Source organism: Bubalus bubalis, chromosome 16 (genome assembly GCF_019923935.1).
Source record: "Bubalus bubalis isolate 160015118507 breed Murrah chromosome 16, NDDB_SH_1, whole genome shotgun sequence".
NCBI classification, from domain to species: domain Eukaryota; kingdom Metazoa; phylum Chordata; class Mammalia; order Artiodactyla; family Bovidae; genus Bubalus; species Bubalus bubalis.
This window is the reverse complement of record NC_059172.1, coordinates 4,472,174-4,490,572: the sequence shown is the minus strand read 5'-3', so window position 1 is coordinate 4,490,572 and position 18,399 is coordinate 4,472,174. Positions and strand designations below refer to the sequence as shown.

The 18,399-nt window shown below is 36.8% G+C and overlaps 1 protein-coding gene across 1 annotated transcript; it reads left to right on the top strand.

Annotated features, from left to right (window-relative positions):
- Nucleotides 1–3,712: 3,712 nt before the first annotated feature.
- Nucleotides 3,713–4,654, top strand: LOC102395432 (olfactory receptor 8K3-like). Its single transcript, XM_006080633.4, has one exon. It carries the CDS (start codon nt 3,713–3,715, stop codon nt 4,652–4,654), a length of 942 nt encoding a protein of 313 aa, XP_006080695.4.
- The last annotated feature ends 13,745 nt before the right edge of the window (nt 4,655–18,399 follow it).

The window sequence follows — 18,399 nt, the reverse complement described above, 5'->3', positions numbered from 1 at the left end:
AAGAAAGAAATTAGATTCTCTCATAACTGCAAAGGACCTGTTTTCTAACAGAAAACCTCAAGGAACTCTGTCATAAATGTGAGTTCAGGAATCCCCTCACAATTGTGAGTTCAGCAAGATAAAAGGATACAAACTCAACAAGCAAATATCTTGTCAATGCATATATATATATATATATATATATGAATATGAATATACTGATATAATACATAACATGCAGGAACCAAAATATGCATATTTTTGACTTTCCAGGTGGCACAGTGGTAAAGAATCTGCCTGCAATGCAGGAGACACAGGAAACGTGGGTTTGATCACTGGGTTGGGAAGATCCCCTGGAGGAGGAAATGGCAACCCACTCCAGTATTCTCACCATGAAAACCCCATGGACAGAGGTAGGCCACCATCCATATGGTCAAAAATTGTCAGATACAACCGATTATGTAAATACATATATATATATATATATATACACATATACATGTGCCATTTACAATACAAAGGGTAATGAAATAATAAACTCAGAAAATGTGCAGGATATATATGTTGAAAAGTATGCTAGTTAAAGAAATCAAAGATCTGAACACATTATAAGACATACTGAGCTCATAGTATAAAATATTCATAGATGGGAAACAAAATTGGAGTAGGAATTGGAGTTGGACAGAATGAAATAAATGAAGATGGCAACTAACTATGAAATGAGAAAAATGAGCAACTAATGTCTGCCTCAGAAGTGAAGAAAAACAGCAAAACCAACTAAATCAAGGAAATAACATGTCACATTTACCTAATGTGTAATTTTAAATCTTTTTAATTAAAAATGATATATTAAAAATGAATTTTGACATTTCTCTACCCTTGAATTTGACAATTCACCCCTTTGAGCAGACCATTGTAGAAATGGGCCTTTCCTAAATGTATTAATACATCATTTGAATCAAAAGCCCCACGTGCTAAAAGTGGGAAGTTAACTAAGAGTGAAAAATAAGAGTTAAATAAGTATTAAACTTACTCACTGGTGAATATAAATTGTCCTTGACAATTATTGAAAGACCTCTAGACATTTTCTTGCGTTCTCCTAGGCATTAGGGCTAATCAACAAAGTGCTTGACATCTCCTCAGGGAGAGTCTCAAAGGTAAGGGAATCCATATATTGTTCTCAAAGCCATGTAAGAAATACAAGAAGTCAACACAGAAACTTCATTACAGGTAAAAATAATATTGCATGTGGTACAATATGCTACCAATATCCACACTATTTCAGTGACATTTGCCAAGTTCCACTTTAATTCTATGACATAGATTCTACATTTAGTTATGAGATAGGGGGTGGGGTGGGGACTGAAATAAATTATATGTGTTACATCCTACTTGAGCAATTCCTCACTTACCCATCACTATAGTCGTGACAGAGACATAAAACAACAGTCCAGAGAATATGTTTATATGGTGAAGAAAATCTCTTTCAGGTAAGTTGCTATCACTATTAGAAACAAATAAACATTAAAAACAAAACAAAACAAAACTATGTATTTGACATTTGAGAACTATTTCCAGGTAAGATAGACTCATTGAATTATTGACTCTTCATGTATCTTTCTGCAAAACGGTGCACACTCTTTTTCATTATATGTGGTAACAAAGAGTTTCAGATAATTTACACTATTGACCCAGATTAATCCTTTGTTGTTGTTCAGTCACTAAATCCTGTCTGACTCTTTGTGACCCCATGGACTGCAGCATGCTATGCTTCCCTTTCCTTCACTATCTCTTGGAGTTTGCTCAAATTCATATTCACTGAGTTGGTGATGCTATCTAGCCACATCATCCTCTGCTGCCCTCTTCTCACCATAAATGAAGGCACTGCAGAAACTGTATAGACATATATGTTCCATACATGGACATACATGTCCTATACATAGTCAGGCATGTTCTGGTATGACTCACCATGTGAACAAATTTAATTCCCACTGTGGTCCATTATGCATTTCTTATTCATACACTTATTCATACCTGTCAGGTGTGCTAAATTCGAGTCAGTACCACATGAAGGAAAAGTATCTTTCACAGACTATGTTTGAGTAGTGGGTTATACGAATTTTGGGAACTTTTGGTTTGGAAATTTATTGTATAATTAGCATATGCATTATATCCTAGACAGCATATTAAAAAGATGAGACATTACTTTGCCAACAAAAGTCCATCTAGTCAAGGCTACGGTTTTTCTAGTAGTCATGTATGGATGTGAGAGTTGGACCATAAAGAAAGCTGAGTGCCAAAGAATTGATGCTTTTGAGCTGTGGTGTTGGGGAAGACCCTTGAGAGTCCCTTGGACTGCAAGGAGATCCAACCAGTCAATCCTAAAGGAAATCACTCCCAAATATTCATTGAAAGGACTGATCTTAAGTTGAAACTCCAATACTTTGGCCAGCTGATACAAAGAACTGCCTCATTTGAAAAGACCCTATTATACAGAGTGAAGTAAGCCAGAAAGAAAAACACCAATACAGTATACTAACGCATATATATGGAATTTAAAACGATGGTAACAATAACCCTGTGTACGAGACAGCAAAAGAGATACTGATGTATAGAACAGTCTTATGGACTCTGCGAGAGAGGGAGAGGGTGGGAAGATTTGGGAGAATGGCATTGAAACATGTAAAATATCATGTATGAAACGAGTTGCCAGTCCAGATTTGATGCACGATACTGGATGCTTGGGGCTGGTGCACTGGGACGACCCAGAGGGATGGTATGGGGAGGGAGGGGGGAGGAGGGTTCAGGATGGGGAACACATGTATACCTGTGGCGGATTCATTTTTATATTTGGCAAAACTAATACAATTATGTAAAGTTTAAAAATAAAATAAAATTAAAAAAAAAAAAGAAAAAGAAAAGACCCTGATGCTGGGAAAGACTGCAAGTGGAAGGAGAAGGGGACAACAGAGGATGAGATGGCTGGATGGCATCACCAACTCAATGGGCATGAATTTGAGTAAACTCCAGGACTTGGTGATGGACAGGAAAGCCTGGTATGCTGCAGTCCATGGGGTCTCAAAGAGTAGGACACAACTGAGCAACTGAACTGAACTGAACTGAACTATATCCTAGGATAGATGCATTTTTAAAATGTCATTCTGTGATTATATCTTATAAAGAATAAAGATAGACCTTTAAGGAATAGTATAATAATTATTATAATATCTAATTTTATGATTGTTTAGCTTCTCGGTTTTGCTTTGCTATCTATATTTATGTATCTCTAATTGCCTATGTTTCTATACCTATACTATAGTGCTTGTCAACTCGGATATTATTGTGACTACTGGCTCAATATTGTTACAGGTTGTGTATATGATATGTTAAGATATTGAACGCTTTAATTGGCCTATAAACATTACAAGCCAATAGCATTTCAACTGTCAGTTATGACAGCCAAAATGTCTCCAGACAGTGGAAAAATATTCTTTGGGGGAGTAAAATCACTCTAATTGAGAATAGCTGTTTTACCTTCATATCTCCTTCTGTGTCTATTTATGTATATTTTAATGTGCGACAGATGGACTTACATTTAAATATTTTAAACTGGACATTTAAATTTATCTTACTTACCAGTTCTGCATATTAACACATCTAAGAAGATATTTTACACAAAATCTATTGACTCTGCTGCTGTGTCTACTCAGAATAAGTTTCCTCATAAACCTGGATGGAACCACACAATGGAACAGTGCTGAGTGAATTCATCCTCTTGGGAATCACAGACCGCCCTGAGCTGCAGGCTCCACTGTTTGGGCTCTTCCTCATCATCTACGTGATCTCTGTGGTGGGCAACTTTGGCATGGTCATCCTCACTAAGGTGGACTCCAGGCTGCAGACACCCATGTACTTCTTTCTCAGGCACCTGGCTTTCACCGATCTTGGTTATTCAACAACCGTGGGCCCCAAAATGTTAGTAAATTTTGTGGCAGATCAAAATAAAATCTCCTATTACTTTTGTGCCACACAGCTCACTTTCTTTCTCGTGTTCATTATTAGTGAGCTTTTTATTCTGGCAGCAATGTCCTATGACCGCTATGTGGCCATCTGTAACCCTCTGCTCTACCCAGTGGTCATATCGCAAAGGGTATGTCAGGTGCTGGTGGCAATGCCCTATTTCTATAGCATATTTGAGTCTCTTCTTATCACTGTAAAGATATTTGACTCATCATTCTGTGGCTATAATGTCATCAGACATTTCTACTGTGACAGTCTTCCCTTGTTATCTTTGCTCTGCTCAAATGCAAGTGAAATTGGACTGATTATTCTTATCTCAGCAGGTTTTAATTTGGTTTTCTCTCTTCTGATAGTTCTTGTGTCTTACCTTCTTATTCTTGCATCCATTCTCAGGATGAGCTCTGCTGAAGGCAGGCAAAAGGCTTTTTCTACCTGTGGGTCTCACCTGACGGTGGTCACAGTGTTCTATGGGGCTTTAATATTCATGTATGTGCAACCAGAGTCCAACCATTCATTTGACACAGATAAAATGGCATCTATATTTTACACTCTCATTATCCCTATGCTAAATCCCTTGATCTACAGTTTGAGGAACAAAGATGTAAAACATGCCCTACAAAGTACATGGAAAAGAATATGCAATTCTTTCTCTTAAGTCTTGTGTACAATATGAATCATATAATTTAGGTGATGGGCTTCAAACTGTTCTCTGTGTGTCTCTAAAAAGAATAAAAAGTATGGAAATGTTCAGCACATATTTAGAAATTGCCTTCTAAGGGCTGGTCATACTTCTATGTGCTATATATACTTTAGTACCCAAAGGGGGAAAATATCTGCCTTTCTTGAGGGGAAGAGATGAATTACAAATATAATTAAGTAAATAGCACCATATCTTAGAATGAGTTAGGACACTCTAAGGACAAGTAAAGAGAGTCAAGTGAGAAAGAATAGCATATATAAAAAGATTAGAATGATTATCATTATTCCCAACTATTAGAATAAATTTCCTAATGTCTACATGTGTTTGTGCATATACATGTGGTTTTATGTAAGCACATACTTCTGCTTTTATTCACTATACTTCTCTAAGGCATGTATTAAAATTAAACTTATGGTGGTTTTATAGGAGGCTCAGTGTAGTAAAATGATTGGAATTCATCATTCATCTGAATTAATTCAGAGGCTCCCTTATCACGTGGAAGGGTTTAGGATCCTGCTCTGTTCTCATCAGTTAAGTTACTTTTATATTTGAGCCCTAGAAAGTCTTTATACTCAGCACACTTAGCAATTCAGTAACTCACAGCATCTTATTTATCTAAATCAGACTGTTTCTCTGTAAATTCAAGTTCAGTCACTCAGTCATGTCCGACTCTTTGCTACCCCATAGGCTGCAGCACACCAGGCTTCCCTATCCCTTACCAACTTCAGGAGATTGCTCAAACTCATGTCCATCACACCAGTGATGCCATACACCAACCTCATGCACTGACGTCTGCTTCTCCTGCGTTCAATCTTTCTAAACAGGAGGGTCTTTCTTTTCCAATGAGTCAGTTCTTCACATCAGGTGGCCAAAGTATTCTCTGAACCAGATACGTTTTCTTAATTGTCTTTAATAATATTCTGTACTTGAAAGTTGCTAAGAGAGTGGGCCTTAAATATTCTCACCTCAGAAAAAGAAATGATAATCATGTAACGTGAAAATGTTCAGTTCATTTCAGTTGCTCAGTCGTGTCCGACTCTTTGCAACCCCATGAATTGCAGCACGCCAGGCCTCCTTGTTAGCTAGTGCTAAATTGTAGCCATATTGAGCTATATAAATGCATAAAATCAACATGTTGTCAACTTTAAATTTACACCATATTAACTGTCAATTATGTCACAATAAAGCCAGAGGGAAAAAATTTAAATTTCTTGAGATTCTCCCATGGAAGCTTTGAGTTATATTTTTATATTTTATTGGGATCTTGATTCCTAACTGCTTTTTGATCAAACAAAATAGTTACATTTCCTTATCTGTCTGAAAAACAAAAATATTTCTTATTTAAAATTTGTGTTTTGATTATTTTTGTACTTTTGCATAAGAGGTCTACTCTATGCTGAACTAGCTTTGTGCCTTTGTTATGGGATAACCTTCTTTAGTATTGGTTCATAAGAGTGTGTAAAAAATCTTTTACTACGTATCCATGCATATATGTGTACCATATTGCATATTTTATTGTAAAATATTTTATTATATTCTATAATTTTTATTCTATTGTTTGATTGCCATGGTTTGATCATCTCTTTGTAGCAAACAAAAGACAAAATTCCATGATTTGGTCAATATTTCTAGGAAAAATGTAATAAGATGTGTAACAATTTGTTTATATATGATATGCATACAAATATCTTCACTGGTGGCTCAGACAGTAAAGCGTCTGCCTGCAACACGGGAGACCCAGGTTCAATCCCTGGGTCGGGAAGATCTCCTGGAGAAGGAAATAGCAACCCACTCCAGTACCCTTGCCTGGAAAATTCCATGGACTGAAGAGTCTGGTGGGTTACAGTCCATGGGGTCGCAAAGAGTTGGACACAACTGAGCGACTTCATTTTCATTTTCATCCTCTTCAAAATTATCACTTTTTTGTTTAATTTTGTATTTTTAACATTTATGATATTTTATTTACATCATAGAGAGACTGCACTGTTCTTTGTTCACCATCCTTAAAAACTCAAAAACATTTTTACTAATTCAAGAAAAAGGCAAGTAGGACTCTTCCTTCCCATGATATAGACATTTTAATGGAGGTGGCATTCAATATGGCAAAGAAAAAAAAATAAACAGTCCAGATTGGAAACAAGGAATTTAAATTGTATTTATTAGTATATGATGAGATTGTACAGGTAGAAGTATAAGCTATAAAAAAAAAAAAAGCATTGCATTAAAAGGTGAATTTAGGATGGTCAAGGAAAGATCAGTACACACAATAATTTTTATTTGTATATACTACAAATGAAATATTAGAAATGAAATTGTTAAATGTTGTTGTTATTGTTCAGTCGACAAATCACGTCTGACTCTTTGCGACCCTATGGACTGCAGGATGCCAGGCCGTTCTATCCCTCATCAACTCCTGGAGTTTGCCAAGTTTATGCCCATTGTATTGATGATTCCATCCAATCATCTTATTCTCTGTCACCCTCTTCTCCTTCTGCCTTCAATTTTTCCCAGCATCAGGGTCTTTTCCAATGAGTCGACTCTTCACATCAGCTGGCCAGAGTTTTGGAGCTTCATATTCAGCATCAGTCCTTCCAATGAATATTCAGGGTTGATTTTCTTTAGGATTGCCTGATTTGATCTTCTTACAGTCCAAGGGACTCTAAAGAGTCTTTTCTAACACCACAATGCAAAGGCATCAATTCTTAGGCTTTCTGCCTTCTTTATGGTCCAACTCTCACATCCATACATGACTACTGGAAAGGTCATAGCTTTGTTAAATTGTTAAACACCTGTTATAAATTCATCATAAATATGAAATCCTTAAAGATATATACAAAATATGAAAGCCTGTATGGTAAAATGTAGAAAATATTCCTGAAAGATATTAATGGCGACATAAACAAATGAGATCTTACCATATTTATTTACTGATTTATTCAATATTAGGTCAATCAGTGCAGTTCAGTTGCTCATTCGTGTCTGACTCTTTGTGACCCCATGAACTGCAGAACCAGGCCTCCCTGTCCATCACCAACTCCCGGAGTTCACTCAGACTCACGTCCAGAGTCAGTGATGCCATCCAGCCTTCTCATCCTCTGTTGTCCCCTTCTCCTCCTGCCCCAATCCCGCCCAGCATCAGAGTCTTTTCCAATGAGTCAACTCTTCACAAGAGGTGCCCAAAGTACTGGAGTTTCAGCTTTAGCATCATTCCTTCCAAAGAAATCCCAGGGCCGATCTCCTTCAGAATGGACTGGTTGGATCTCCTTGCAGTCCAAGGGACTCTCAAGAGTCTTCTCCAACACCACAGTTCAAAAGCATCAATTCTTCGGCACTCAGCCTTCTTCACAGTCCAACTCTCACATCCATAAATGACCACAGGAAAAAAACATAGCCTTGACTAGATGGACTTTGTTTGGCAAAGTAATGTTTCTGATTTTGAATATGCTATCTACATTGGTCATAACTTTTCATCCAAGAGTAAATGTCTTTTAATTTCATGGCTGCAGTCACCATCTGCAATGATTTTGGAGCTGCCCCCCAAAAGTCTGACACTGTTCCCACTGTTTCCCCATCTATTTCCCATGAAGTGATGGGACCAGATGCCATGATCTTTGTTTTCTGAATGTTGAGCTTTAAGCCAACTTTTTCACTCTCCATTGTCATTTTCATCCAGGGGCTTTTTAGTTCCTCTTCACTTTCTTCCATAAGGGTGCTCTCATCTGCATATCTGAGGTTACTGATATTTCTCCTGTCAATCTTGATTCCAGCTTGTGCTTCTTCCAGTCCAGCATTTCTCATGATGTACTCTGCATAGAAGTTAAATAAGCAGGGTGACAATATGCAGCCTTGACATACTCATTTTCCTATTTGGAACCAGTCTGTTGTTCCATGTCCAGTTCTAACTGTGGCTTCCTGACCTGCATACAAATTTCTCAAGAGGCAGGTCAGGTGGTCTAGTGTTCCCATCTCTTTCAGAATTTTCCACAGTTTATTGTAATCCACACAGTCAAAAGCTTTGGTATAGTCAATAAAGCAGAAATAGATGTTTTTCTGGAACTCTCTTAATTTTCTGACGATCCAATGGGTGTTGGCAATTTGATCTCTGGTTCCTCTGCCTTTTCTAAAACCAGCTTGAAAATCTGGAAGTTCATGGTTCATGTATTGCTGATGCCTGGCTTGGAGAATTTTGAGCATTACTTTACTAGCATGTGAGATGAGTGCAATTGTGCGGTAGTTTGAACATTCTTTGGCATTGCCTTTCTTTGGGATTGGAATGAAAACTGACATTTTCCAGTCCTGTGGCCACTGCTGAGTTTCCCAAATTTGCTGGCATATTGAGTGCAGCACTTTCACAGCATCATCTTTCAGGATTTGAAATAGCTCAACTGGAATTCCATCACCTCCACTAGCTTTGTTAGTAGTGATGGTTTCTAAGGTCCACTTGACTTCACATTCCAGGATATCTGGCTCTAGGTCAGTGATCACACCATGGTGATTATCTTTGTCATGAAGATCTTTTTTGTACAGTTCTTCTGTGTATTCTTGCCACCTCTTCTTAATATCTTCTGCTTCTGTTAGGTCCATACCATTTCTGTCCTTCATCAAGCCCATCTTTGCATGAAATGTTCCCTTGGTATCTCTAATTTTCTTGAAGAGATCTCTAGTCTTTCCCATTCTGCTGTTTTCCTCTATTTCTTTGCATTGATCTCTGAGGAACGTTTTCTTATCTCTTCTTGCTATTCTTTGGAACTCTGCATTCACATGCTTATATCGTTTCTTTTCTTTTCTCTTCTCTTCTTTTCACAGCTATTTGTAAGGCCTCCCCAGACAGCCATTTTGCTTTTCTGCATTTCTTTTCCATGGGGATGGTCTTGATCCCTGTCTCCTGTACAATGTCACGAACCTCAATCCAGAGTTCATCAGGCACTCTATCTATCAGATCTAGGCCTTTAAATCTATTTCTCACTTCCACTGTATAATCATAAGGGATTTGATTTAGGTCATACCTGAATGGTCTAGTGGTTTTCCCTTCTTTCTTCAATTTAAGTCTGAATTTGGCAATAGGAGTTCATAATCTGCGCCACAGTCAGATCCTGGTCTTGTTTTTGTTGACTGTATAGAGCTTCTCCATCTTTGGCTGCAAAGAATATAATCAATCTGATTTCGGTGTTGACCATCTGGTGATATCCATGTGTAGAGTCTTCTCTTGTGTTGTTGGAAGAGGGTGTTTGCTATGACCAGTGCATTTTCTTGGCAAAACTCTTTTCGTCTTTGCCCTGCTTCATTCCGTATTCCAAGGCCAAATTTGCCTGTTACTCCAGGTGTTTCTTGACTTCTTACTTTTGCATTCCAGTCCCCTATAATGAAAAGGACATCTTTTTGGGGTGTTAGTTCTAAAAGGTCTTGTAGGTCTTCATAGAAGCATTCAACTTCAGCTTTTTCAGCATTACTGGTTGGGTCATAGACTTGGATTACTGTGATATTGAATGGTTTGCCTTGGAAACGAACAGAGATCATTCTTTCGTTTTTGAGATTGCATCCAAGTACTGCATTTCAAACTCTTGTTGACCATGATGACTACTCCATTTCTTCTGAGGGATTCCTGCCCACAGTAGTAGATATAATGGTAATCTGAGTTCAATTCACCCATTCCAGTCCATTTCAATTCCCTGATTCCTAGAATGTCAATGTTCACTCTTGCCATCTCTTGTTTGACCACTTCCAATTTGCCTTGATTCATGGACCTGACATTCCAGGTTCATATGCAATATTGCTCTTTACAGCATCGGACCTTGCTTCTATCACCAGGCACATCCACAGCTGGGTATTCTTTTTGCTTTGGCTCCATTCCTTCATTCTTTCTGGAGTTATTTCTCCACTGATCTCCAGTAGCATATTGGGCACCTACTGACCTGGGGAGTTCCTCTTTCAGTATCCTATCATTTTGCCTTTTCATACTGTTCATGGGGTTCTCAAGGCAAGAATACTGAAGTGGTTTGCCATTCCCTTCTCCAGTGGACCACATTGTATCAGACCTCTCCACCATGACCCACCCATCTTGGGTTGCCCCATGGGCATGGCTTAGTTTCATTGAGTTAGACAAGGTTGTGGTCCTAGTGTGATTAGATTGACTAGTTTTCTGTGAGTATGGTTTCAGTGTTTCTGCCCTCTGATGCAAATTTGGCCTTAGAATATGGAATTATGCCTTCAATATTAGGTAAATACCACAATTTCTCAAATCAAACACAATTAAAATTTAAGCAGAAATTCTTTTTTGCTAGGAATTGAGAAGCTAAAACCAAAATACATAAAGGAGCTAAAATCAAACTATATGAAGCAAAAATCTAGAATAGCTGAACTTTAAAAAGAGGAATAAACTTGTATTATGAACATTAAGACATGGAATAATGATATCCAGTCTTATTCCAAAGCTACAATTATTATTATTTTTTAATTATGCTCCTGATATAAAAATTGGTAATATATATCAATGAAAAGATATTGATAGATCAGAAATAGACTCATGTGTATATGAACAATAAATGTTCCACAAGCAAAAGAGAAAAAAAAAGAAAAGAAAAAAGCCATTTTGAGGAGAAAGGATAGACCTCTCAACTTCTCCTTTCATCTTGTTTATGTCCTGAGACCTTGTAACCAGGGGGATGTTCCCTTCGGTTTCTGCTGACTGAAGATGCTGGTTGTCAGGCTTGCATCAGGCCAGCTGGCTGGGGCCAGAGTCATGAAGTGACAGGCAGCATTCCCTTGTCCAGCCATACCAGTTCTCAGCGGAGTTAGTCTTAAGAACGAGTTCCAGTCCATAAGGGAACTTTGTCACTTTTATCTTCATTGCTGAAAAATATCCAGTTCTGGAAAAATCCAGTCACAGTATTGCCTACTTGTCACAGTTTTGTAGTTCTGTGGCTGGAGGCACACAAAGGACTTTACTTTCTTAGGCTATCTTTGGAAGGAACTCTGGACCGTGGGGAAGGAAGCTGCATATTTTTGCCCTTCTTTGATAATGTCTCTTGCTTCCATAGACAAGTCATGTCATCATTGTTTAGCCACTAAGTGTGTCCAACTCTTTCCTGACCCCATGGACTATAGGCCTGCCAGGCTCCTTCTGTTAATGGGATTTCCCAGGCAAGAATACTGGAGTGGGTTGCCATTTCTTTCTCCAGGAGATCTTCCTGACCCAGGGTTTGAACCTGCGTCTTTTGCATTAGCAGGTAGGTTCTTTACCACTGAGTCACCAGGGAAGTCTATAGATAATGACATACAAAGGCCTATTATTAATAGTTTTGAGTTAATAAAAAGGCTTGGGCCTTCCCAGGGGCCTCAGTGGTAAAGAAGCCTCTTGCCAATGCAGGAGACCTGAGTTTGATCTCTGGGTCCAGAAGATCCCCTGGAGAAGAAAATGGCAACCCACTCCAGTATTCTTGCCTGAAAAATCTCATGGTGAGAGGAGCCTGGCAGACTACAGTCCATGAGGTTGCAAAGAGTGGGAAACCACTTAGTGACTAAACAAACAAATGGATGAATAAGCAAAGTATGATTCTTAAGTACTCAATGAGTGTAATCACTTATGGGCTAAATTGGATATATATTTTTAAAACATGAGTTTGAATACTCCAACTTTGCCTTTAGGTATTACCTCAATATTGCATTTGACCTGCAATGAGCTTTCAGTACAAAATTGATTGCTAAGGTAAAGCAGTGAAGGTTAAAACGAATCACATACCTCATTGGATGACATTCAAACTTAGAGTCAATGTTCTAAAAAATCCTATCCTAGACACTTAAACCAAAACATGAGTAGTTGGAAAATCATCAGATTACCAGATTATTGTTAAATTAAAGAAAAGAAGACATCTCAAATTAATGAATTCACATCTTTCTATGAATAGAAATGTGCAAGCATCTGGGCTCATTGAAATTATTGCTTTTATATTCCAGAAAATTTATATTTACATAAAAGTAAATATAAAAATTTTATATTTACAGAAAAGTGAAGGTGAAACTGTTAATTGCTTCAGTAGTGTCCAAGTGTAAGGAAAAAAAAAAAACTAATAAAATTCATAGAAATTTGGAAGAAAGAAATGAAAACATCCCTATTTGCAAAAGATATGCTAATAAAAAAAATTTCCACAAAACTGAGGAAAATAAAACAATCAGGAAAACATGAGTTCACAAAGGAGACAAGATATGTGATTAACAAAAATTATATAAATATATTTATCTCTATATATAGGTATTAATAAAACAAGACCATTTACAGTCACTTCATATCTAATGAAAATGTACATAAAAACTAACAAAGCCTGCACAGGATCTGTATGCTGAAAAGTACAAATCCAAATTTTAAAAATCAAAGGAGATTTCAATAATTTAGTAGATATATTTAGCTCAGATCAGAATACATAAGATAAAATTCTTCCAAAATTGATCCATAGATTTAATGCAAACCTAAATAAAATCTCAGCAAGATTTAGTGCAGAGGTGATTTTATACTGAATTTTATTGAAAGGTTAAGGACAGAACATAGATGAAAACACATTTTAAAATTTAGTATAACTAGGAAAAAACACTCCTTAATATTAGGGTTAATTATATAACCATAAAATCAAGATTTTGATATTGGTAGAAACACAAACATATAAATTAATGGAACAGAATTGACAACACAGAAATAGATTTTTATAAATAGTTCAACCAATTTTTCATAAAGTTGCAAAAGTAATTCAAAATAAGGGGTGTAGCCTTTTAAAATCATCGTGCTGAGCTAATTAGGGATATAGAGGAAAAAATAAGCAAGCAAATAAATAATGTTGACCTAATACAATAATTAACTCAAAATGAATAACAACTTAACTGTAAAAATGCTAAACTATGAAACATTTAGGGCTTCCCTGGTGGCTCAGTGGTAAAGAAACTGCCTGTACTGCAGGAGACTCCAGGTTGGGAAGATTCCCTGGAGAAGGAAATGGCAATCCACTCAGTATTCTTGCCCGGAGAATTCCATGGACAAAGGAGACTGGCAGGTTACAGTCCATGGGTTCACAATAGAGTCGGACATGACTTAGCAACTAAACAACAGCCACAAATAAAATATTCAGATAAAACAATAGGGGAAAATCCGTATCTAGGATCTAGGCCTGGTGAAGACTTCATAGCATGCATATGTGCTCAGTCCCTCAGCTGTGTCCAACTTTTTGAGACCCCATGGATTGTAGCCCACCAGGTTCCTGTGTCCATGAGATTTTCCAGGCAAGAATTCTGGATTGGGTTATCATTTTCTTCTCCGGGGGCTCTTTCTGACCCAGGAATAGAACTTGCTTCTCCTACCAGGTAAGCAGATTCTTTACCACTGAGCCACCTAAGAAGCCCATCTTTAATTCCCTATTTTTCAATAATTAAATAGGACAATGTTTAAACATTTCTATACCATCATTCATTTGAGAAGACCACTGTGGACTTGCAGACTTAATGGGCCTGCCCTAGTGATAGGTTTAATTAAAAGACTTGCATACTACAAAAGGAAAGTTAGCCAAGAATAAAAAAAAAAAAAAAAAAAAGGAAAGAAATAATTGCCCTAGAAAATTGGAAAGACAATCTCCAGATATTTTGTTGTAGTCTTAGGACTTTAGGGATGATCAGCACATTCTTTGACATCTCCTCAGGGAGAGTATCCAAAGGTGAAAGAGATCCATAAATTGTTCCACTTAGCCATGTAAGAGCCACATGAGGGAGTCATGACAGAGACTTCATTACAGGTAAAATGATGGAGTATTTCATGTGATGTCTTGTTTCCAATATGCTGACAGCATTTCAGTGACAGGTTCAAAGTCTCACATTAATTCACTGGCAGCGCCTGAGCGAAATGAGACCATTTCTGGTTCAGTTCTCTCAGGAATAGGACTCCTCTTGTCTTTTCATATTAATTTTTTGAAAATATTCACATATTTACGGACTAAACCCTGAAAAGCATTTCTGAAACATCATTGTGATACCCATTTGTATAAATAATGATATCTCTAGTGAAAGGCAAAACTAAGAGTAAATAAAGCAAAACCAAAGATGCATGAGGGCTTCCGTGATGGCCCACCTGGTAAAGAATCTGCCTGCAATAGCCCTGGTTCCTTCCCTGGGTCAGGGAGACCCCCTGGAGAAAGAAATGGCAACCCACGGCAGCATTTTTGCCAGAGAAACCCCTTGGACAGATAAGCCTGGTGGGCTACAGTCCAGGGGTTACAAGAGTCAGACATGCTTTAGCAACTGAAACACCACCACTGCCAAAAACACATGAATATTTAGAAACTGGCAAAATTAGAAGCCTCGTGTATTCAGTCTCTTATTGTGATGTTCTTCTAAATTCTTAGTCATTTAGTGCTCTGGGTATTTTTTTTGTAACTGTTTCAATATAATTTAATATTTAATGATTATGTACATCAGTATATAAATATGATTATTTCTGGATCTCTTGATGAGACAGAAGAGCATTTCCACCTTACAATGGGATGTAGAAAGTGTTATTTGGTTATTAGCAGGCTTTTAAGTACCTAGTTTTACAGTGCAATTTTCAGCGTGTCCTTCAATTTCAAGGGAATCTGACCACAAATTAGGTAAAATTATCTCACAGGGCACAGCTTTAAAAAACTGACAATCAGAATTTTTAAAAAATTTTAAACTCTGAGATAGCTATTTGGGTCTATCCATAGAATGATAAAGCTGTGACAAAACAACCAAAAACGTTTCTATCATTTCTGACCTTTACAGGAAACTTGGAATTTACAAAGTCTGATTTTTTTTTTTTTTGGCTTTTCATAATTGCAAAACAAAGACAAGAAAACAAGATTTATACTACTTCTTATTACATTTACTGAAGATATTTATCCACAATAACTGTTGACTGATATACATTTCATGTTTCTAATATTAGAAAATTGTTTGCATCAAGTCCAGGTAGACTATCAGGAGGTCTTAAAATTGTAAACAATATTTTAAGTGAGCAAAATGCTAATTTCATGTAAATACTTTTATATTTAATGTTATAAATTTTAAAATAGTGAAATAATATGTAAATTAAAAAATTAATTTTCTTACAGAGCACTCAGAGACTGCAGTCATTGAAAATTTATTGTAGCCAATGTTATTGATATTTTTTAAAGGAGGTGTTTATGCTGACAATATTTTGCACCTAATAATCTTTTTACCTTGATCTGCCATTTACCTCTTACTCTTGTGAGTTAGTTGCTTAGATATACCTGACTCTTTGAGACCGCTGGCTCTTCTGTCCATGAAATTCTCCAGGAAAGAAGGCTGGAGTGGGTAGCCATTCCATTTTCCAAGGTATCTTCCCAACCCAGAGATCAAATTCAGGTCTCCTGCATTGCAGACAGATTCTTTATCGTCTGAGCCACCAGGGAAGCCCACCTCTTATTCTGGTACATTCGTACTACGTATATTATTATTATATTCAGATACACTTTTATTTGATTTTATAAAATGTTGATTTGTGTTTTGTATTACATTATCATTTGGTGGAGTTTTGTGGCCTTAAAATACAAAAAAGTTAAATAACAGCCCTAATTCATGTATATTCTTTTATTCACATCTACAGTATTGTGTGGGGCTTCCCTGGTGGCTCAGTGGTAAAGAATCCACCTGTCAATGCAGGACCTATCCCTGGGTCAGGAAATGGCAAACCCACTCCACTAATCTTGTCTGGGAATTCCCATGGACAGAGGATCCTGGCAGAATACAGTCCATGGGGTCACAAAGAGTCAGAAAGGAATTAGTGACTAAACAACAGCATAGCATTGTGTGACACAGTAACCTTACCCATTTTTTTTTTTTAAAGCACAGCATCTTCTTTTCCAAAAGGAGTTTTTAATGAATCTTCATTATGTGGAAAAAAAATGGCAATGACTACTCTTTCTTTCAGTTTGTTTAGATGTCCTCGCATTCTCCTGGGCTCATGCATGACAAAGTATATTTGAATTGGTACATACAAATTAATATATGCCAACTGTAGTGAAAATGCTCCTAGGGAAAGATTATATTTTAGGAAAATTTGCATCATAATGAACTTTTATTTTTGCTAACATAGTAAATAAAACTAGAGCATAAAGAATCCACTTTATGGACTTTAGAGGTCCAATTTTAGTCCTGCAGAGGGGAATAGTGAAGGGCTTGGACTAACTTAAATATGCTCCATTCTACTCGACCTAATCCTAACCTATTGATCATTATATCATAGCCCTGACAAATAAGATAATGTCACAGTGCAGAAGAACTGATGCACAAATACATAAAGAAACTCTCTTTGAGCTAAGTTATTGTCACCATGTAATATATATATATTTTTTTTTACCTGAATTCCAGGTAAGCCTAAACACATTGAATCCTTTAATCATTTTTCTCTCCCAACCACCCTGTAAAGAAATATTGGTTTTGCATAAGAAAATAAAGATTTTCAGATAAATTATTTGCCCAAAGTAATCATTTGTATATAACATAAAAGAAAATATAGCAGAGATTATATCTATATACTGGAGAAGGAAATGGCAACACACTCCAATACACTTGCCTGGAAAATCCCATGAATGGAGGAGCCTAGTAGTCTCCAGTGTGTTCTGTACATTTTTGGAATTTATGGCTTCACATTTTTATCATAATTCTCATACAATTGAATAATATAATTTTAATATGTATTAAGTGATATGATTAAGTGATATTATCAAATATAATTTATAAATATCGCAATGTGATTGCAATTATATAAATGACTAGTAGAAAACTTTAAATATGTATCATATAAGTTTATATATGTATAAATTTATATATGAAACACACTTTTAATTTTTATTTCATTTCTAATGTACTTCTATGCATACATTTCTGTATCTTTATCTATGTATCTATAGGTTGGATGGCATCACTGACTCGATGGACGTGAGTCTCAGTGAACTCCGGGAGTTGGTGATGGACAGGGAGGCCTGGCGTGCTGCGATTCATGGGGTTGCAAAGAGTCGGACACGACTGAGAGACTGATCTGATCTGATAGGTATCCACACCTATATGTGTATCCATATATTTATATGGGGCTTCTCAGGTGGCCCTAGTGGTAAAGAATCTGCCTGCCAAGGCAGGAGACATAAGAGACACAGGTTCAATCCCTGGATCAGGAAGAATCCCTGGATAAGGCATGGCAATCCACTTCCGTATTCTTGTCTGGAGAATCCCATGGACAGAGGATATTTATCTACCTCTGTATTTATGTCTAGATATACCATCTATACCACTCTTGTTTTTCAGCTTTAGCACTACTGAGATTTTGGACTGATAAGGGGTGTTATGAGATGTTTAGAAACATAACTGACCATGGACAATTATATGCAAGTACCACTCACCTTCCAGCTGCAATAACAAATATGTCTTTCAGATGTTGACAGCTGTTATTTGCTTAGTAAAATAACTCCTATTTGAGAACTAATGAATATCCCAGACTCTGTTTCTATCTTTATTTATGCATATTATTATACATAGGATATGGGATTTTAAAATATATCCTGTTTTGGGAAGTTAGGATATATTTTACTTATGCAAGCTTCACATATGAAAAATATGCCAGGTGATAATACATGAAATCCGCTTACTATGCTTGATGTCTCCACACAGAGTACATATCCTGATAAAGCTGC

Excerpts from the sequence above, each read along its gene's own strand:
- LOC102395432 (XM_006080633.4), top strand. The coding sequence starts at position 3,713 with ATGGAACCACACAATGGAACAGTGCTGAGTGAATTCATCCTCTTGGGA.